Here is a 22,222-nt window from a genome sequence, read left to right on the forward strand (position 1 = left end):
TTATAATTGCACAGCTACAGACTTTATTTTTTTCCAACCAGGCATCAACATTTCTGGCCCTCTGTGATGCCTGGAAGGATGGAAGGTAGAGTAGAGAGGGCTGCTCCTCCACTTTGGCTACTAACAACTGTGTCTGTTCCCTCCCATAGCCAGAGAGCCCTACAGGACCTTGGACAGCAGCAGCAGCTTCACACACTGGTTTATTAACAATCAGCTCAGGCAATACCAATTGCCTAATTGGGCCAGATACGAAGGCATGGCCTTCATTCATGCTGGGATGGATTATTAATGTGTCAGTAGACATGAAGCACAGGCAAATAAAGTTGCAAACTGTCAGCAGAACTGTAGCACAACCAAAAGAACCAATCTCAGGATGCAGAAATACCCTGTCTCCCAGCTGCTGAATTTATGTATGCATATTTGTAGGGATACCATGCAGAAGCCTCTTGCGCCAGCATCGTTCAGTGACATAAATTTCTAGATCTTTCCTTCGCTCATTTGAAATTCAAAGCAGGGAATGTTCTGTATGTTCCCTCTGTCTGTTTGTGTGACAACTCGTCCTCCACCATTCTGAATTCTCCTTGTCTATTTAGATGTAATAATCACTGACATATTTTAATTGGTGTGTTATAATACAGTAGCTGTAGGAACTGCTTGAGCCTGTTGCAGACAGTAATTGAAATCTCACTCCACCAAAGGTGCCAGTGTTCAACCCACAAGGAAGACTTGATTCTACAAGCCATTCATCACACCTGCCATTATTAATTAATTGCAGTCATGCAGACACTCAGTGAATTTTTCACCAATGTAACATTGCTATTGTGTTATATATATATATATATATATATATATATATATATATATATATTATATATTTATAATATATAATGTATAATTTATTATCCTGAAAATGTCAACTCCTTTTTTGTGTTTTGCTTTGGGTCAACGCAGTACAGTGGTAAGCAGTTTAAACATTAAAACCCTTGTGCTAATATATTTCACACATATCTGTCATTCAGTTATCAATAGCCATAAATAAAGACAACAAAAATGCAGCTTTGACTAGTCATATGTAAGCAAGCATTGGGTTGATCCTTTGCTTCAGGCGTAATAAACAGTGTGTTTATTGGGAGAAGACCCTTTCAAAATGTCATAAAATAAAATAAGTCACTCTTTTTTTGAAAGCGAATTGCCTCAAGCTGACGTGGCTGTCAAAAAGGTTAAAAAGCAACAGTTATGAGTTATGCCCCCATACCACCCTTCATCATGTAGATTAATTCCTACATGTGGCTGCAATGTTTTCAGAGATAATGAAACATTTAATTAAACTTTAAAAATAGAATTACAGATATCTGAAATGCAATTATGACTTGGCAAAGTAATTTATATCCAGAGGCACGATAAGTAGTGTTGTAAATTAGCCATAATTTATCAGTTGTAGATATCTGCAACTGAAATTAGAACTTTCAGCAAGTAAAACATATATTTTTATAGAATGAAAACTGAATATGGGATGTGTCTAAATGCTACTTTTACTTTGAATCGATCTTTTGGAATTGAATTGATCTATTATTGAATTAAAGATACTATGAATTAACTATACGAGTTTTCAGTTTTCACTGTTACAATTTCATTTTGATTGCATATGACTAGTTCATTATAATGACTGTATATTGAATTATTAACCTACTTGACAAATTCAAGTGATGTTTTGACCAAGTGGCATACTGTGTCCACCATGACAATATGCAGTGTGCAATCAATGCTCTTATATGTCTTTTTTGGCTTTATTGAGGCTTTATTTTTTATTTAATTTTTATTTATTTATTTATTTATTTATTTGGCTTTATGTTTTTTGGCTTTATTGAGATTGATTTATGGTAAGTACAGTAATATAGTGAACTTCCTTTTTGTTTGAAAGGATGACAGCACTCCAAACAAAGGTGCATGAAACATGTTGCGATTCTGTTCCTGTCTTACAATTCAGTTGGTGCAGAGATTGAATTCGGATTCTTCAGACAGACGCGGACAGCACAATTGCGTGTCCTGTTCTCCCGGCTGTATGATATTCGACTCCCATTCATCATCAGTCTCTCTCTCTCTCTCTCTCTCTCTCTCTCTCTCTCTCTCTCTCTCTCTCTCTCTCTCTCTCTCTCAGTGCGCATAGTGCGCCTTGTCCACAAATGCAAGGTGTAGTGACTTGGCTGAGGGTGAAGTGTTGACTTCACGATTTTTCATCTAAAGCCTCCTGAAAGATCAAATCATTCGTCTTAATCTTCTACTTTTTTTCATCATCAGTATAATTCTTTAATTATTTAGTAGATTATGAAAGCTTATGTGGCATACGTTCTCCTGTGCGGAATGTCAGGTAAGTGCTATTAAGGGAAGACGTTTGGAAACGTGGATTGAGAAATAGGATAACAAACTTTCTCCAAATTTGAATGCGCTTAAATGCGTTAAATATTTTAAATCAAAAGCGTTATCTTAAATATATTTTTTAAACCGGCATGTTATCTGGAAGAAATTACTTGGAATGAAAAACAATGTATCCATGAAGGTATTTTAGGGTTCTCTGTTCTGTGCTGTGAAAATTGTTTCGACTGTAAATTGTGGAATTCATTTCTGCCATCTCCTTGAAAAAAATGAATTCACCCTAAACGCAAGCTGTGCTGTCACGTACCGTTATTTATTTATTTATTTATTGTATTTGTACTTGCGTGATACAGTACTTCTCAAAACCGCGCTGTTTGACTGATGAATGGCATTGTATCGTCATGTTGGCGGAAAATATCAAAACTTTACATAAGTGGTCAAAGATAAACAGTTAGAAAATTGTTTTTTTTCTGGTATGACTCACGGTACAGCAGGATAAGCTACTTACATTATTACATTACGTGTAACTACATATGATAATTCGTTTTTATGTTAAGAGAAGTTTATTGTCCATAAGATGTCTCCCCGTAAGTACGTCGTACGCATGTGATGGGAGTTTTTCGGTCTGATAAATGCAGCTTTTGAAGCAGTGCTATATGTCATTATTGTATCTATTCTGTTGTATTGCAAAGGTAAACCTTTTGTTTTGTGTCATTGGGACTACATGTTATGTTTATGTAATGGGCCCCATGTTTATTGGAATTGGCTGGCTGTAAGACACAGTTCACATCCATGCATGTGGCATAAGGTAAATATCAGGTTACTGTTATTTAAAGCAAAGGATAAGCCAATGAATTAATGTGTGTTGCCTATGCGCTCATTTCGATATGGCATGTGGTGGCCAAGGATGGCATGGTGTTGCTTCACAGCAAGAAGGTCCTGAGTTCGAATCTTGGCTTGGGGCCTTTCTATGTGGAGTTTGCATGTTCTCCCCGTGTCTCCCTGGGTTTCCTCTGGGTACTCTAGTTTCCCCCCACAGTCAAAAGACATGCCGGTTAGGTTGATTGGAATGAGTGTGTGAGTAAATGGTGTGTGTGCCCTGTGAGAGATTGGTGGCCTGTCCAGGGTGTATTCCTATCTCTCACCCAATGCATGCTGGGATAGCACCTTCCGCGACCCTGACCAGGAATAAGCGGGTATATATAATGGATGGATAGGGTGGCCAACATTCAACCCCGCCCTTTATAATGATATTCAAATTGTGCATCTAACTGCAGTATGAAGAGTTTGATTTATTTTTTTTCCATTTTTTGTTTCCTGTTTGCAGCTGCACTGACCTCATTCAACATCTCTGAGGAAAAGTCAAATTGCCCCCTGGGGTATTTCCCTTGTGGAAATCTCACCGTATGTCTCCCTCAGCTGCTACATTGCAATGGGGAGGATGACTGTGGGAATAAGGCAGATGAGGAAAACTGTGGTGAGTATTTTTATAATCATCGCGGAAGTAATTATCTTGCCATTGAAATAGTGTGTATACAACTTTTTTATTCCATTTGAAGGCTGTTTGGAACAGTAGTTGAAAGCCTTTTCAACCGTGGATTTGTTGAACACAAGGACATATGCATTCCTCTTATGAAAACAAATGCTTTGTTGGAATCTATTGCATTTCATCACTTTTTGAAGTACAAATTTGGAAGTAAAATCAATGCTGAAAACTTATGATTTATGAGCACAATGCTCGTAAAAACTTACATGTTGAACTTTGTTTTAGAGCTAGTAACTTTGATATTTTTAATCTCTCTGTAACATGAGCAGTTTTCATGGCAGGTGTAAATTGATCTGATCATTTCTCCAGGTTGTGTTATCACATAGATGACCTTTTTTCAGAGATTAAAAATAATAATGACATCGGTATCATAGAGAACATCTCACCAAGCTAAAGTACAGGGTGAGACCAAGTAAGAACTTTGAAAGATTTGCACATTCTTTCAATGTAGTCACAAAATCAGTTAAAGTGTTGTTTAAACTGGGTTTTCCCTACAGGTAACATAAATTCACAAGACTGTATAGCTACTGTTATTTCTGACAGAAATAAAATGATGTATATATGTCACTTACTCAATCTGCCTATACGTGTAAGATTGTCTAGCTGACCACCAATCAAGGTGCTTTTTTTTACGAGCAGCTGCGGCTGACCACCATTGACTCTGTTGAACTTTTGCTTCAAAGCATGAGAGCATTAGCGCAGTATGAATTAGGTACATCAAAATGTGTATAATTAAAAAAAAAAACATTAACTCTGCATGGGCACTTGCTGGACTTTGACAAGGGCATCTATGTTAGAGAGTCTAAGACTCAGTAAGTCATTGGTCATTATTATGTATTATGTTATTACTGTGCACCACAAGTCAGACTGTCACAAGTCAGCTTGCACTTAGTGCTTTATTGAAGTTGCAGCGACACGTTGCTATTAGGAATGTTTTCAGCAATGCCCGGCACTGTTGCTCTCACTTATGTTGTCTTTCATTGTACCCACGTTACCGTGGGTAAGAGCGTTTTTTTTTTAATGAAAGTACTGTACTTGATGTAAGTGTCTCCAGGTACGCTGACTGAGACAAGTGAGTGTCTTTCAGTCCATTTTCCGAACCATGAGTTAAGTTAGGAACGTGGATTAGAGTCTGTGGATAACTGCTCATCTGGCTGTCCGTGTTGCCCATGGGTAAACAGCTCACTACATTAGCTTGAATATATGCAAAATGCTTCTTATTTGTGTATTGTTTGATAATTTTTTAAAAATTGTATGTTCTTCTTGGTACACAGCAGATCTACAGGATTTTACCCATAGTAATGCTATCAGTGCGGTGACACCAGTGTAATGCTGTCAGTGCAGCACAGGAGTGTTACGCTCATCTTTGAATGTCTTCCTTGTCGATACACTGAGATGTTAAGCATTCACACTTTACTCACACTTACTCATTCACTCATCTCCAACAATGAAATGTGGCCACCTTGGCTTGCTGAGGGACATTCTCACAGAATGTCAACCCAACGTCAGCCAGCCTTCCACAGGTCACATTAGCTCTTCCTTACAAGTGTCAGACACACACAGGCTACACGTTCCTCCTGTTCCTCTATGAACCACTCAGTCATCTGCCATGGTCTGAAGACTCATCTCTTCAGACTATATTTGGTCTAATTAACTATCACCACTCTGCAGGGCACTCCCAAACTGGGATCATTTTTATCCCTTAAATCCCTCTATTTTGTTCCTATAGCACTTTCATGTTACCCATCTACCTCCTGTACCACTTTATTACTTTATTTGTTACATGTACCTCCATCCAATACATATATTTTATTTTGTATCATTATCTTGATGTTGTAGCTTGTCATGCCTCCTAGTTTGACTTATCATAGTCTAAGTCAGAGAGTAATGTTTACTGTGTGAACTGAACCTAATGTGTTCTCAGCTATAAATAACTGTTACAAAATGAGTATTGTACCTTATTGGACCTGTTCCTTGTAATTGTTCCAATGACCTTCGGTATGCACTCATTGTATGTTGCTTTGGATAAAAGTGTCTGCCAAATAAATGTAATGTAATTGTAGCAAGCTGAGTGCCACCGCTCGGTTAAGAGATGAGAGAGACGAGAGTTTATTTTTGGACGCGAATGCGTCTTTTATTTTTCACGACCGCCACGCGGCTTTCTGTTCTGTACAACACACAATTCGCCGCTGACTCTCTGTCAGCTCTTCCTCCGTCTCCAGTCCGTCCGCTTCTGTCTCCGTGGACCGGCTTTTAAGCGTCCAGGCTCACTGTCGAGGTAATCAGCACATTGTCCATCAATCAAACAATTAACCATCGGTGCTGATTAATAATCCCCAACAGCTGTGGCGCAGAGTACCGAGAGCCGCCCCGCCCACTCTCTCTCTCTGCAGCCAACGCAAAACCACGCCCACCCTACCACAGTAATGTAAATGTACAAGTTGGCATCAGGAAAGGAATGGGTCAGGGATAGGTTAAGGTCAGAGTTAGGGTTAAGGTTAAGCTATGGTTAGAGTATCTGTCTCCTCCAATTGACTCCTTGTGGAGGAGTGTAAGTGCTTTACCTCCAGAGGTCCTTATGTGAGAGCCACAGAGGTGGTTCAAGTGGTACACATATAGCACTTTAAAACTGGGAAGAAAATAACGGTGGAAAAACTGTTAAAAAAAGATTATGATTGATGGAAGTTTTCAGCTATGTACAGCATTAAAAGGATGTCAGGTTGTGCTCTGACAGTTTTGTCACCATGGCATCTGTATATTACATTTTTAAGGGTCAAATACTGAGCCAACATTATTTCTGACTCATATAAAGGTCATTGACAAATGTGGTGATCACAGACACAATAATAAAGTTAATCTCACAGCAGGACGTGTCTGGGTGTATGGTCTCGACTGAGGAGCAACAGAACAGCATTACATTGGGTTGATCTCTGAATGCGTTCTTGGAGCATCAGATCTACAGTAAGAGTGGCAAATTGAAAAGAATACTTTCAAAAAAAAAAAAAAAAAAAACTGAGTTTGGAGGACTTACCAAGAAGGAGTTGTAGCATGCCCCAGAAAACAGCTTGTTTATGCATGTGACCAGTTCTGTCTGCACCCCAAGCCCATGACAGTGTGGAGCTGGGGAGTGAATGTACTAACCTTCCTTTTTGGGGTCTGTCGGGAAGGACCCCTGATCAAACTTTAGGGTCAACAAGGCCCTACGATTGTGCGCCAGAAAATAGTTCTACGTTCCTAGCAAAACATTACAGTGTGTTAAATACACGCAACACAGTTTTTTTTCTTCTAACATAATGCTGAGCTTCATTGAAAGGCAAAGTAAAATGAAGGGCCACTCCATAACCTGATCATACAATAGCACTGCCACAGACATTTAGCCTGTATTTTCTGCAGTTTCTCGCTGACTACCTTGTCTCTGTTGATGTCGAATTAGTATATTTTCAGTTGTGAAATTGGTGAACACTTACAATGTGTACACCTTGGGCCACTCTTCCATAGATTAAAAAAAGATGTAATTTTAGTGGGATAGAGCATTTAGAATTCTGCAGAAAGAATACATCACACCACTACCCTGCTGTGAAAAGCACTCTTCCACCAAAATATCGAACTGCTTCAACAGCTTCAGTCACCCACCCCCTTTTTGCAGAGGCCCCAAAATCTAAGGCAATACCAGCATGAATCATATGAGATTTAAAACCTACACTCCATTCACCGGTGAGAATGCTGGAATAGAATGCTGCTTCAAAATACTTTACCCTTTCCCCATGGTGCTCTTAAATAGGTTATTGTTCAGTTCTCATGGCATTCACAATCATGGAGCACACCACAGGCAGAGGAATACATGATATTTGAGGTCTCAAGGACATCACATGCTGTATTTTCAGGAAAATTCAATCACAATATTAGTTGAAACATCATGTTTAGTATTTGTTCATGCTAGAAGTCTTCAACAGATGGAATACATTATAGCTATTTGCCACCGTTCAAAAGAAGGAAAAAAAACAGAAATCTCTGTAAAACTGAGATGACGGGGCAATATGGAGCCACATTTCTTGTGTTTCTCGTATGAATGTGTGCAATCGCATGAAATTTGTTCATGAAATCTATTCACTGTTATTAAAGCAGAATGATGGCTTCCATGTCACCATGTGACTGACAGAGAACTTTAAACTGCACTGGCTGAAAGTCTAACACAAACCAAATCACATGGGTCATACGGCTGTTATTATTGATAATGTTAGTTTGCCCACGAGGGGTATGCTTGAAATGTGTTATTGAAACACTGTGCAAACAGATTTCAGGAATAATAGGCATCCAAGATATTGATTTGAAAATGTAAATGAAATCTTAGGATTGCATATGCCCAGAGAAGTACTCCTCAACCATGATCCAATCCTAGGTTTGCATATGTCCAGAGAAATATACCTCTACTGTGAGTCAATCCTAGGCTTACATACTGTATGTCCAGAAAAGTACACCCCTACCATGAGCCAATCCTTGGTGTTAAAAACAAATCTACACTACTTTGTCAAGATACAGTGGACCACTGGAAAACTGAAATCAGGTGGCTGCCTCCTTTCCAATATTGTGTAAAGGGCAATATCTTAGTGCTTGTCATATCCCAATATATCATGCTTCATTTGTTCATTTTTTATTACATTTACTAGAAGGAATTCCATATGTTTTTTCCATTCAATGCTGTCTTGGGTGGACTGTATTTGATTTATGATTTATTGAATTCATTCTGTGTTCTAGGAGATAACAATGGATGGCCCCATCTTTTTGACAAATATTTTGGAATCCTCAATAATGACTTTGGAACCAAGTCAAACAAGTGTTGTAAGTATTTAATGAGAACTCACATTTCCAGTGAAAAACCACCAAAAGCAGTGGTTACAAGCCCAGTTCCTTAACCACTGTGCTACACTGCTGCCTACTGTTGTGGAACTCTCAAGTGGTGCCACTTGAGTTCCACAACAGTGTATTGAAGGTCTTGCAATTTAATATATCTGGGTCAAAATTTTCTTCACTTAAGAAAATTCTAGCAACTCATTGCCAATCATGCATGGTACAATTAAGGAAGTGGGCACTGAAAGAAGATGGCGTATAGAAAGTCCAACACTTTCCTCTCTGCTTCTGCAGGCACGGTGAACAGACTGAAGATTGTGGTTTGTTTTTCTCTTAGTGCTTGGAACAGTTCCAGATATGTGCCTCTGCAGAGACCTTGAACTTGACTGCGATGGCGCTCAACTCCAAGCTGTACCCACAGTGTCAACAAATGTAACTATGATGTGAGTGCTTCTTCAGGCCTCATGAGTTCCCGAGTGTGCTTACTGTACAAACGCATTGAATCCTGGAAGGTCAGCCAGCTTTTCCTGTACCTCACTCTGAGATTCTGAACAAGATTAATTTTGCGGCCTGTAAATTCACCTGTAATTTTAATTCAGTTGCAACTGAACTATATTCATGAAGCCTTAAACGTCGCCATAGTAATTAGGTTGCTTACAATAATTTTGGTCCCCAGAATATTCCAGGAAGGTTATATTGTTATTTGCACTTGTCTGGTTAACTGAATGTCCCTTGAGTGTCATTTATTTATCACAAGCAATCAGAATGTTTCTTATTAGCTGAGAAAACATTTAAGAATGTTTGTCCCTGAAAATGGTTTCTGTAGCAGGATAACTTATTGGGAGTAGAACACTTGTTATGAATCTCTCTCTCTCTATATATATATATATATATATATAATTGATTCTTCTAATTTCAGGTCATTGCAAAGAAACAGACTGCAGAAGCTGGATGCTGACATGTTCTATGATTTCCAGAACCTCCAGAAGTTGTAAGTTTATTATATATTGTAATTATTTCAAAGCACTAAGGCTCCAACCCTGGTTTGGTCAATGTTCAATGTTATTTGAGAAGGTCTGCAGTCTGCATAACTTTGGAATTGGGAGTTGCGAAGTTCGTGTATCACAAATATAATTAATTTTCCCATCAAAGTGCACTTCGTGATGGCCAGAAAACATTTCTTCCAGCTTTACCAATTTTACACCTCTCTCCTCCCCATTTCTTCTCAGTATATCTCTTTGTGGATGGACAGCATTGTTACATAGTTGACCAGTGACCAGGTGCGCCAGTAAATATTTGCTGTGGACAACTACCACTCTGTGTTATCTGTGCTAATATAAATTCCATTTGCAATGTCTTTGTAGGTATCTGCAGCACAACAGGATTCAAGCTGTGAACCCAAATGCATTCCGAGGATTGTATAACTTAACAAGACTGTGAGTTTTCAGTTTATTTGTCTAAACATATATCGTTACCTATATTGAATCTCTATTGTTAGTATTGTGATGTTTGTAGCTTGTATTGTGTGACTGCTTGTTTTTATTGTAACTATGGTGAAACCAAAGGCAAATTTCCACAAAAGTGGACAAAGTATCTATCTATCCATCTATCTGTTATTATTTATGTGTTTGTATTGCAGTTGAATATACAACAATGTATGGTATGCTTATGACTGTTGTCCTGTTCAAAATAGCTTTGAAGAAGATGCCTGTGGTAAAATATGGGCACTTATTTTATACAACATAAATATTTTCCTAGCAGTTAAGGCAAGATTACATTTCTTTGTTAAAATACATTTGTATCTTGAATTGTGTAAATGTTCCATCAGGTTATTAGATAGTGAAACTTTGCACTGAAAATACAGGACATATTTTAAAACTAAAGGATATCGTGATCTACAATCTTAATCTTGATATTTAATATGAGTAGCCTTTCACATTCCTGCATTTTACAGAAGGCAGGGATTGAATAACTAGTCTGTATTTTATGGGCTGTCAGGTCTATGCTTGTAAAGAGAAGCAGATAGCTGGAGACTGTGTAGAGTGTGCAGGGCGGGTGACATTTCAGAATTGCAATGCAGAAGTTTTGGACAGGTACAGAGCCACACTTTCTGCAGGTGTTTCAGTCTGATAAAAACATCAAGGGCAGTTTGGTGTTTGTTATAATTTTAGTAATATTTTATGAATATCATTGATTTGGGTCAGTGAGTATTTGACACTGTGTGTCACAGAGAAACCACTTAAGTTATTGCTCCTTTTGAAAAAGTTTTTTTTTAAGTTATGGATGCAGGAAGGAAGCTCAGAGTTCATTTATTCTTGAAAGCGTTTTTGGAATTTGAAAGAGACTGTAGTTTAGTATGAAGGAAGAGATGGACTTTCTAGCCGGTACGTCCATCGGTTTTCAATGTCACATTTAATAATGTGATAAGCTAAATCTAATTATGCTGCAGCTTATGAAAGCTCAACACAATATTCTACATGCCATGATGCTGAGTTTTATTCCTCATTTGCAAGGCCTTGAATGCTCTGCATGTCTAAATAGTGCTCTTATGTAAATGATTCATATTCAAAATTCTACTGCATTCTAAGAGGTTGTTTGCAAGACAATTCCAATCATGTATTTTCATTGAAAGTTTAATAATACTATTTAATTTCCTCTGTTACTCACCTTTCATGAATTTAATGTGATGAAAGGCAATTGCATTTGATTCAGTTTTGTTATAAATGAATGAGACAGGTGTTGTAGAGGCTGGGACCCTAATGAGTAGTTTGTTTCAGCAGCTTATGCTGATGTGTAATATGTCTTTCTCTCTCATTCCGTCCCTCCCTTCACTTTAATACCCAGGTATTTAAGCTACAATAGGATATCTGTCCTGGAGCCAGGTGTGTTCCGTGATCTTCACCAACTGGAGTGGCTGTAGGTCTTCTTTGATGTCAATTTCCTTTTTAGATTAAATATGTTTCTATGTACTGTAAACCAGTTAAATAAGCAATAAGAAAGTTAAATAAATTATATGAGACAAATTGTGTAAGTTTTTGTTACAATTATTCTTTCCAATTTGCCACACTGTGGCACAGGTGAGCTAGCAATGATCGGAGGTGAGGCGTGTTGTGTTTAGTTATACAAATCATTATGCCTCTCTGCTATGGTGAGTTGATGTCAATTAAATGAAGTTAAGAGTGCATTCAACTCACATTAAAGTAAAGCATTAAAGCTGAGTTATGTTTTATATGTGTCAAGGAAAATATAAAGCTCTGGAAACACTTTCCTAAACTACCAAGGGGCACAGAATTGGAAACAGAACTAATGAGGATTAAAAAATTGCAGCTATATTCGGAAACGGCTGGAAGAGAATAATTGTAATTGGTAAACCCAGCGTAGTTCCATTCCGAGTATTTTTGAGACTGTATGCCTAGACTAAGCATCGTTCACTTCCATTCAACTCAGTGTAGCTGGGAATACTTTATAAATGTCAGCAGAACAAGCTTCAAAACTGTCATGACTGATGAAACCATGCATTTATCATCTAATCTATTTTTATTTATTATTGATCTTAGGATACTAGAAAACAACAACATCAACCAAATATCCCCAATGACCTTTTCAGGGTTACGTTCACTTGTCCTTTTGTAAGTTTGCCTCTTCTGATTTTTTGGTAGCTTTCGTAATTTATTCAAGCTTTTTATACATAAGAAGGCTGTTTATACAATACAGTTACAATCATAAAGTTTGTGTAACCAGACATTTCTCCTGAAACATTATAATGCTCTGTCCCGTGCTCTAGGGTACTGCTCAATAATTCTCTCAATCAGCTTGATGACATCTGCCTGGAGATGCCAAGGCTAAACTGGCTGTAAGTTCAACGCACTACTTAATATGTTACATTGTCTGGCTTGACATTGAAAAATAGAGACAATGCTGGGAATTGTGTCAGCCCATGATCTTTGTCTCTTTTTCAGGGACATGGAGGGAAATCAGATCACGAGTGTTGGGAATGTAACATTTGGCTCTTGCAAGATGCTCACTGTGCTGTAAGTTTACTTATTTCATTTGCCCCACATAACTCCACTGATTTAATTACGGTTTCTGTTTTACTGCAGCAGAGACAACTGAACGCAAGAGAAATACATTCTGCATTCCTTCCTGGTTCAACTGAGGATCTTCACTCACTATTTACATATATTGAACCAGTAATGCAATTTTTAACTTAAAAGGAAAATAAATGGAATACCTTTTCATCAGTGAATCATACAGAGTCTGCTATTTTGCATTTATGCAGCATTGTTTAGCATTGCTGTCTAGATTCAATCAACATTTATTTGGCGCATCGACAGACATCAGATTATTTTCTTACATCACAGATAGTTGAAAAAAAAATTGTGCTTGCTACATTAAAACACTACTTGCATCAAGCTGGGTCAAAGTAATGGACAGATGTTGGCATCTAGTAGATGTGTCTAGTAGTGTTTTTCCATTCATTATATTCATGAAGCATATACACAAGTACCTTTTGAAACAATATGAATACCAGAGGGGGGAAAAACATGGAGGAACTGCCGCAGCCTTTATTTCAAGGATGTATTGTTGAAAGAAATACATTTAGGAGAATTCATTACCCTGCTTGCTTAATGCTTGTTATTTCTCACTTTTTTCTTCTAGAGTATTACAGAGGAACAGAATCAATCTCTTACACAGACGTGCTTTCACACCTTTGCAAAAACTTGGAGAGCTGTAAGTTATATATTTTGATATTACCCCAGTAATGCAATACTTTAAGCAACACTATGATAGCATTTCATATGGCATAGGATTACTGTTAATCGACTTTGGGAAAACAGAGCTACTAATGAGCTTCAGTGACTTAAGTAATACTGGTTGTGAACTGTGTCAGTTGCTTCTGCGTTGTGCTCACAAGAAACCTTTCCACCGCATCTACATTTTGTAGAAAAAACATATTAAAGAAATATATGTCAGCCCTTAAAAAAGTATTGCATGCGCACATTTTAATAAAATATTGAATTCAAACGTGAGTCAGCTTCCTTCACCCCTGCTGGTGCCTTTAGAGTTTGAATTTTAATTCCTCTCCATGTACTTTCTCCTTTGAAGAATAATGTGGCTGACTGTTCAAAACCAGAAAAAGTCACTGAAATATGAAGTTAAAAGTGTCATATAATGATTTGGGTTGTTGACTCAGAGGTTGTGCTTTTGAATCCCACCTGTCGATTCTGTACCTGGTGTACCTTTAAGCTGGGTTCATTTTTCAGGAAGAAATCCAGGGGTATAATTGGATTGTATGGAAAAATGCAGTTGGCTCTAAATAATATCATCAACCACATGCCATAATATAGTGTGAAAATCAGAATGAAAAAGACTATTGGAATTATCCATCCTCACAGTTATACCTGTAGATGTGCATAACGATTTAAGATTTCTGATTTACAACAATTTAAAATGTCTCAAGAATTTATTCTTATGAAAATCCCTCCACACAAAGACCTTCAGCGGCTCTTTAAAAAAGCCTACCTTTTGTCTTGGTGTCTGTACATCCTGTATGGTTATCAACACTATAATGGCACTAGACAGTCAAGCCATTGTTCTGCAAAAAAACCCATGGAGAACAACAGATTAAAAGCAACCATGTCAATAACCAACATAATTTATGGTATATGCTAATAACGTACCATATGGGAAATTTCCATCAGTGAAGAGAATGTGATTTGACAGTTTGAAAGCAACAGAAATGGTATACAAACCTTTTTATACACAAGGGGTTCTGTCGCTTTTGTAAGTGAGTGTCTGGCGTATTCTTTGTAAAATATGGCTGGCTACACAACATACAAAAGCATGATGTACCTGACTCCACAAAACCATTTCATGAATGCATTGTTGTCACTGATGGACAATGAAACTTTAACAAAAAATATGCTTTCAAACTTTGTAAAGGGCCTCGAAGGGTTTGCAACATTTGATAGTGCCAAGTGTTTATTTATTTTTGCAGAGATTTGTCCAACAACAACATTGAAAGGATTCCACAAGATTTATTTATTGGGCTCTCTGAGCTACTACAGTTGTAAGTGTACAGTATTAAACGTGTTGCATGATGCATACTATTTGTATGATATATCATTCATCTTTACACATATTATTAAATCCTGTTAATATATTTTAGATATGAATTTAATCAAAGTAAATTAATTTTACAAATAAAATTCAAAAGCGGATCCATTACTCATAATAGTTCTGGATATACTTAATGCTGTGTATTTTCTATAGTATTTTTCATTGTAAAGATGGTGTCAGTGGAAATAAGGAAATAGGAGTAAGAATCTATTAACAAATTATAATTGTAGACAATCAAATAATGTAAAATTGTAGATGGTTCATTAAGCCTATATTTGTTTCTCCCTCAGGAATATTTCACATAACCCCATAGTAGAATTCCAGATGGACCACTTTGATAACCTGCATAAACTAAAATCTTTGTGAGTTACATTCTGTTTTATTTTCCCACTTTGGCAACAATAATTATTCATACTAGGGCCTGTTACTCAAATCATGGCACTCAAGGGTTTTACATCCTCCCTTTACTTGGGAGTCAGGTGTGAAGGCAATTTGGCCAATCAGTAGCACATCTGTTGAAGATTTCTGTAATTATTTACTTTTACAAAAAGGAATCATAGCACAAATATATGCCAGAATTTATCTTATCTTGTCCTTGACATGGAGAATTAAATGTCAATGTTTTTTTCTTCACACTCAGTTTAATTCATCATTTCATGTATTTCAATGCAAGTCAAAGTTAAGAACAGATGTTCATCAGATCCAATGATAATTTGCTTATATTAAACGCTGATTGCTGATCACGATTTGTGATTTCTAGAAGCATAGAGGGAATTGAGATTGTGAACATCCAGAGAAGAATGTTCGAACCTCTGAAAAACCTGACACACATGTGAGTTTTATCTTATCCCCATGTTATTTTAATGCTGAGAATGCATACTTTACATCTTGCATGCATTAATTAATCACACACCATTGTCCTGTGGCTTTTGGTTATCGCTCATTTTAAATATGTTTCTTATGTGCAGACAGATGTTTTAATGTGTTAATTCAGTTTAAGTTACTTGTTCAATGATAAAACAACAGTGTGCTGCCAAACACATGACTACATGACTAGTAACTCAGTTAACAATGGAGATGATGTCATATTGACTGCGCTATTCCATTGGCCAGCCTACACCTTAGAGTCTTCATAAACGACAATTATTTCACTGTAGGATTACATTTCAGTGTTAAAGATTATTACTAACTGAACACAACTTTATAGAATTCCCATTCATCTGCAATTCCACCTCCTTCTATAGAGACTCAAAATCTCTCTTGCAAGGTGATTGAAAAAGGTTACAGGGAACCCACAACACCCACTTGTTAGAATGTGAAAAGGGAATGTCAATATTTGCATATCAGTGCATATCAGTGTATGACCTGCTAAATATCGTTTAAGCCACTTATATTTCTTGTACATTACAAGTAAATGTAAAAGGAAAACTGATAGAGTGGATTATTTGCTTGGTAAAAGGCAGGATCTCTGGTTCTCCATGTTTTGCAGATACTTTAAGAAGTTCCAATACTGTGGATATGCTCCCCACGTGCGTAGCTGCAAGCCCAACACAGATGGCATCTCCTCCTTGGAGGACCTGCTGGCCAACATCGTGCTGCGTGTCTTTGTCTGGGTGGTGTCGGCCACCACCTGCATCGGAAACATCTTTGTCATCGGAATGAGGTCATACATCAGATCCGAGAACAAACTGCACGCCATGTGCATCATATCTCTTTGCTGTAAGTAAAACATTTTTCTGGTGCCTTTTTTTTTTAGCTTCATCTCAATTAATTCTGATTGGTTCTCATGCACTGGGTTGTGTATATGTGTTAGGTATAATGAAACATATTAGTTTCAATGGAGATCTGATAGCTTTGTTCAGTATGAATTACGTCTCTACTTATAGGCAGTATATATGTTGAACACTCTCCTGTGGCTTATGCTTCTTTTCTGTTCTTAGAATATGAATGGCCTCTGTATACATTCATGTTCTTTCCTCAATGATGAGTCATGACTGTGGAACAAATGAATACAAATTAATGTGTTCTTCAACAAGCTATTCAGAGTTGCCATATGAAGAGTAAATTGTATGCTCTTGCGAACCAGTGTCCTCATGGCATTACTGAAATGACATAAGTTGTTTGAATTTCACAAGTGAAGTCAATGTGTTAATGCGTTTGAGGGCTTGTGCGTAGGATTAAGTAAAATGTCATGTTGAATAAATACATTTGAATTCACGCCAAATTGTGCAGCTGTGAAGCTCTGGAACAACTGTAAAATGTTCCTTATGCTTGTGCAGTTGTGGCATTTTTAGCAAAAAAGGTAGAGGCTGAGCAAAGGACCTTTGCAAAGCTTTTTAGCTAATCCTAATTACTATACCTGTGCAATGTCATGCCTTAGGAACAATTTATTAATAAAAAAATTGGTACAAGGCTGCTATTAATTCAGAGCCAAGCCAGGGGTTAGAATAAATCCAAGGCTCCATTTTTGTAAGCTGCTCTGGATAAGAGTGTCTTTTAAATGTGTATTACGGAGCTCAGCCTTATAACTGCGACAGCTATAATTACTATACGATGGAGACATTGGCAGCAAATCAGCGAACCAAGAGAGAGAAAAATAGCTTGGACAACAGTTTCCCTCTTCCAGCTGCCTGGACATCATTAAATGTTTCACGCTCAACTGTCTCTGTGCAATGCACTCCAATCGCCCACAGTGCTGCACACTGCCACTGCACCATCTCTGGCAGAGGCCAGTCTTCAGATTGCCCCCATCTGTGTGTGATATCTGCTGGCATTGAGCGTCAAACTAATAATGATTTTCTTTAGCGCACCTCTAGAGATCATGCATTGCTTTGTCTCAGCTTCTCCAAATTGTTGTCTGTCTCCTCCTAATGTGCTGGTTATCTAAGCAATTGTGCTCTAAGTTCAACTCATTTGCCCTGACTAGTTGTTTCATGCATTCATATAGATGCAAACATCAATGCCTCCTTTTGCTTGTGGTTCCAACTAATGCTACCAGTTGTGTCTTTAATTCAATTTCCGTTTGTTCTGTTTCAACTGTCTCTCAAGTGTGCTATATTACTTATCCTTCTCTTTGCTGCAGTCATTTTTTAACATTTATTTTAAAGATCATTACGGGTTCAAACTTCTTAGTTATAAGGTCATCTTCTCACCTGTTGCTAATTATTTTAGTTTACTGTGAAAGTGGCACGTCATTTAATTGTGAATTGATCTTACTGTTCGCAGATGTAGCAAGTAGCTTTTCCTACAATGTTACACCCTCCACTCCCTCTCCTCAGGCGCTGATGGTTTAATGGGCGTGTACCTTTTTGTGATTGGCGCATTTGACCTGAAGTTCCGGGGCGAGTACAACCACCACGCCCAGGCTTGGATGGACAGCTCCGAGTGCCAGGTGGTGGGCTCCCTGGCCATGCTTTCCACAGAAGTGTCCGTCCTGCTGCTCACCTACCTCACCCTGGAGAAATACGTCTGCATCGTGTACCCGTTCCGGTACGTCTCTCCCAGGAGGGGGCGCACCGTGAGCGTCCTCATCAGCATCTGGGTCCTGGGGTTCATCATCGCCTTCATCCCGCTGGTCGGCAAGGGCATCTTCAGGAACTTCTATGGGACCAACGGAGTGTGCTTCCCCTTGCATTCTGAGCAGCCAGAGACCCCAGGGGCCCAAATCTACTCCATCATCATTTTCCTTGGTAGGTAGCATCTATGGTGCTGTTACATGCTGGGAGTGGTACACAAGGGAACTGTCCCTGTAACCAGAAGGGTTGCTGTAGTTGTAGGCAAGTGCTCCAACCTAAAGTCATCAAGAAAACATCCAGTAGTGTAAATCGATAAAGTATAACAATGCAGGCCATGTGAGTCATGCACAATAAGACCATCTTCCAAGTTAATAAATTTGAAGCAAGTCAGCCTGATGCAAGCTTTTATCTCCAGTTTGCAAATATTTTCTACAGACCAATGCTCTTTTTGAATGTCCACTTTTTTGCTGATTTATTATGGAAGAAGACCAAAACCATGAAATATAAATGACCAAATATTTTCTTTGCACGTACGTATCTGCTTATATACAAATACACATTCCTAGTAAGTGTCCCAGGTTTACAGTTGACTCGTTGCTGGCATTGTACAAATACTATGGCTGGGTCTGTAAATTTGCACTGCACATTTTATAACGATTTACTCTGTCATTATCATGCAGTTCTGTAGCCTTCATTATGTAAGTAATTATTTAGGAAATCTCATCACAGTGTGAGTACTGTGAAATTGAAATGAAAATCATTCTGAATGACAGTTGAAGGTCTGCTAAAAAAAATACTGATATTATTGTCTAGACAACAGAAGCCATCGAGCTTGTTAAACAAAGAACAGGAACATATCAATCGAGTGTGTTAATAGCTAAGATATTAACTGTTTGTCCAAAATGCATAATGCAAATATATTGGCAAATGCAAAGAACCAGCAGATGGCCAATTTAAAGAGACAGAAGCTCTTGCACAGGGCTCTGCTCAGTTTAAACCTGTTATTATATAGAATATGTGGTATTCTGTAGACCACCAAAGAGAACTAAGAGAAAATAACCCAAGTGTACAGATCTTTTAGTGAAACGTGATGGCTAATGTTTTACTTCCTATGTTTCTTTATTCTGTTTATCAATATGTTCATTATCTGTGTGCTAAATTGTTTGAAACGGATCTCATTTTATGGCATGGCAATGGCTACCTTCAGAATATGAACAACCTTTTTCTCCTAAAATTCAGAACCTCACAAATCCAAAAATCTGAAAATGTTCGTCCGTGAAACCATTCTATATGAGTATTTCTGTGGTTACACTGAGCGGAGAAAAACCGTCCGAGTTGCTAATGTAGATGTCATTAGCAACTCACAGGCTTTCACACAAGAATATCAATTGCCGTTGCTCTCAGCTTCATATCTGCAATGTTTCTACATTTCCACTGATGATAAATGTAATCAATGTTTTATATTTGTATAGCTAGCTGACGTATGATGTATGGCAAATGTATGACAGGAAAATCCTTTAATTTTGAACTACAATAATAGCTCAGCCACCAAATTGTTACCATGAATGTCTTCCTCTGGCGTTGATTTCTGTGCTCAAACAAGTATATATTTTTGTCTTTACAAATATTATATATTTAAGCAATCAGGCAAGAGTGGCCATGCTATATTGTGTTGTGAATATAGTCACAGCTAAATGGCATTTTATGGTTGTATATTTCAGTAAGCAAAATTAGACATGCATTTCTGGAAGAGCTATTTAGAACATTTCTATCAAGAATTTGAAGTTATTATAAATTACTGATTTATAAAAACAAATTGATGAATAAAGTGTTTTTGTTCTTGTTTAACATGACCACTTTTGTTTCAACAACCTCAAAAATAAAATAAAAATCTGTTCCACATTGCTCCACAGGTTTGAACTTGATAGCATTCCTGATAATTCTGATATCTTATGGAAGTATGTTCTACAACATACAAAGAACTGGGACCCGGGCCACAGAATACAGAAATCACATCAAGAAGGAGGTGACCATCGCCAAGCGCTTTTTCTCCATCGTTATCACTGACTCTCTCTGCTGGATACCCATCTTTATCCTCAAGATTTTATCTTTAGCACAGGTGGAAATACCAGGTTTGTCTTTCTCTAAATTAATTTAAATGTACACTTTTAAAAGAACCAATTCATTCTCACATCCAATCATTTCTCTCATAGGCACAATCAGTTCCTGGGTGGTGATATTCATCCTGCCAATCAACAGCGCCCTCAACCCCATCCTCTACACTCTAACGACACGCCCATTCAAGGAGACCATTCTCCAAGTGTGGGAAAACTACAGAGAGAGAAGGACCATCTCCAGCATTCAGAACTCTGCGTGCACGCCATCCTTCACTTGGCTGGAGATGTGGCCACTTCAGGACACTGCAAATCCTCTGTCATTGGCAGAATATTCAACACTCCCCATTGAAACGTTGGGAAAGTCCAACCTGCTGCCGCTGAAATGCACGGCCAATCAGTCTGAATAACCCATATCATGTGCACATGCAATGTGTTTGCTGATTGCATTTTGGTCATTATTCTGAATGGGGAAAGCAAAACAAATACAATTTTAGAAAGTTTGATGTTATGGGATAGGATGGGAAAGCATGGATACATTTTATGAAGGTCCCTAATGTGAGATATTGACCTTGACAATGCCAGTCATTTTCTGGATGACTGAAGTGATCCAATGCATACTCTTGAAACAAACTATACAGTTGACCTGAACTCCATTTAATTGTGCCATGTTTCACTTAGTTCCCGTGATGTCACATGATGTATAACGTGATTCATATTTTATTTCCAATAATGACCATAAGATACTGTGGCAATGAGTGTCTATTTAAGTGCAATGGCTCTTGATCACATAATTAAAATGTAATTTTTATAGTTTAAGGATTTTAACAATAATAACAAAATGAATGAATCAAAAAAAATGTTACAGTAACTTTTATCTTAACCACTTAACAACAGTGGATTAAAACTAAACTAAAAGTTGGTAAGCTTAGCATCCACGTTTGAAACATTTGTAAGGTAAGAGATGTTCACTAAAGGGTGCAGAACAAGTTTACTGATAGTATGATGTATTCTGGGCAGGACTACGCTGCTATACCTTACTGCCTAGCGTAATGACCTATATGTTTTGTATCAAAAACCAAGCCTTTCAGGCAGGTGAGTTTTTCTGCGTTCCTTAGAGTGAGGAATCATTGTACTTTTCCAAGGTTTCACAAGTGTAAAAAGGTAACTCTGGAGATTATTATTATTATTATTTTTACTACAGTATGTCACACACAGTTCATGTAGTCATGCTGATAGAAATGTCAAACATTTTTCAGGAAAAATGCAATGCACGTACAGTACATAAAATGATATGTATGATGCATAGAAACATCATAACTAACTATAATGGCTTTTGAATGTTATATGTAGTAGTTACTGTATGTCATACTCATTAAGTTATCCACTGTATCATGAAGGTTCTACACAGGGTGCTGTTTGTGTAAATTGTGACAGCAATACAGTCATTTCCTATGGAAATTGCATTGATGCATAAATTCATTTTGTATTATAATGTATAAATACATAATTGTATTGTAGTCAGAAAACATTGAAAGGTTGAGCTTCTTTCAATAAAAAATGTTTAAAACAGCAATGTTAATTTTAATTTGTCTGTTACCTTCTCCAATATTTTGAAAGCACTCTCTGTACAGCTCTATCACCAGCCTGGTAGAACTGGAGGTTGTTTTTGTTTTTTTTCCGGTCATTTGTCAAATGCCTGGAAG

At 37.6% G+C, this 22,222-nt stretch overlaps 1 protein-coding gene across 1 annotated transcript; it reads left to right on the plus strand.

Moving 5' to 3' along the window:
• The first annotated feature begins 2,201 nt into the window (after positions 1–2,201).
• Positions 2,202–21,957, plus strand: LOC135259811 (relaxin receptor 1-like). The gene is made up of 18 exons (XM_064344574.1): positions 2,202–2,368; positions 3,701–3,850; positions 8,675–8,758; positions 9,105–9,210; positions 9,687–9,758; positions 10,132–10,203; positions 11,612–11,683; positions 12,325–12,396; positions 12,552–12,620; positions 12,727–12,798; positions 13,427–13,498; positions 14,766–14,837; positions 15,178–15,249; positions 15,648–15,719; positions 16,377–16,606; positions 18,166–18,576; positions 20,316–20,534; positions 20,616–21,957. The coding sequence occupies exons 1-18, from the start codon at positions 2,326–2,328 to the stop codon at positions 20,924–20,926; spliced, it is 2,271 nt and encodes a 756-aa protein (XP_064200644.1). The 5' UTR covers positions 2,202–2,325; the 3' UTR covers positions 20,927–21,957.
• The last annotated feature ends 265 nt before the right edge of the window (positions 21,958–22,222 follow it).

Source organism: Anguilla rostrata, chromosome 7, assembly GCF_018555375.3.
Source record: "Anguilla rostrata isolate EN2019 chromosome 7, ASM1855537v3, whole genome shotgun sequence".
Taxonomy (NCBI): domain Eukaryota; kingdom Metazoa; phylum Chordata; class Actinopteri; order Anguilliformes; family Anguillidae; genus Anguilla; species Anguilla rostrata.

What these genes read in the sequence shown, in the direction of transcription:
- LOC135259811 (XM_064344574.1), top strand. Translation starts at nt 2,326, where the DNA reads ATGAAAGCTTATGTGGCATACGTTCTCCTGTGCGGAATGTCAG. An exon ending in GGCAGATGAGGAAAACTGTG is followed by an intron (nt 3,851 to 8,674) that starts GTGAGTATTTTT and finishes TCTGTGTTCTAG; the next exon opens with GAGATAACAATGGATGGCCC. An exon ending in CTGCATAAACTAAAATCTTT is followed by an intron (nt 15,250 to 15,647) that starts GTGAGTTACATT and finishes TGTGATTTCTAG; the next exon opens with AAGCATAGAGGGAATTGAGA.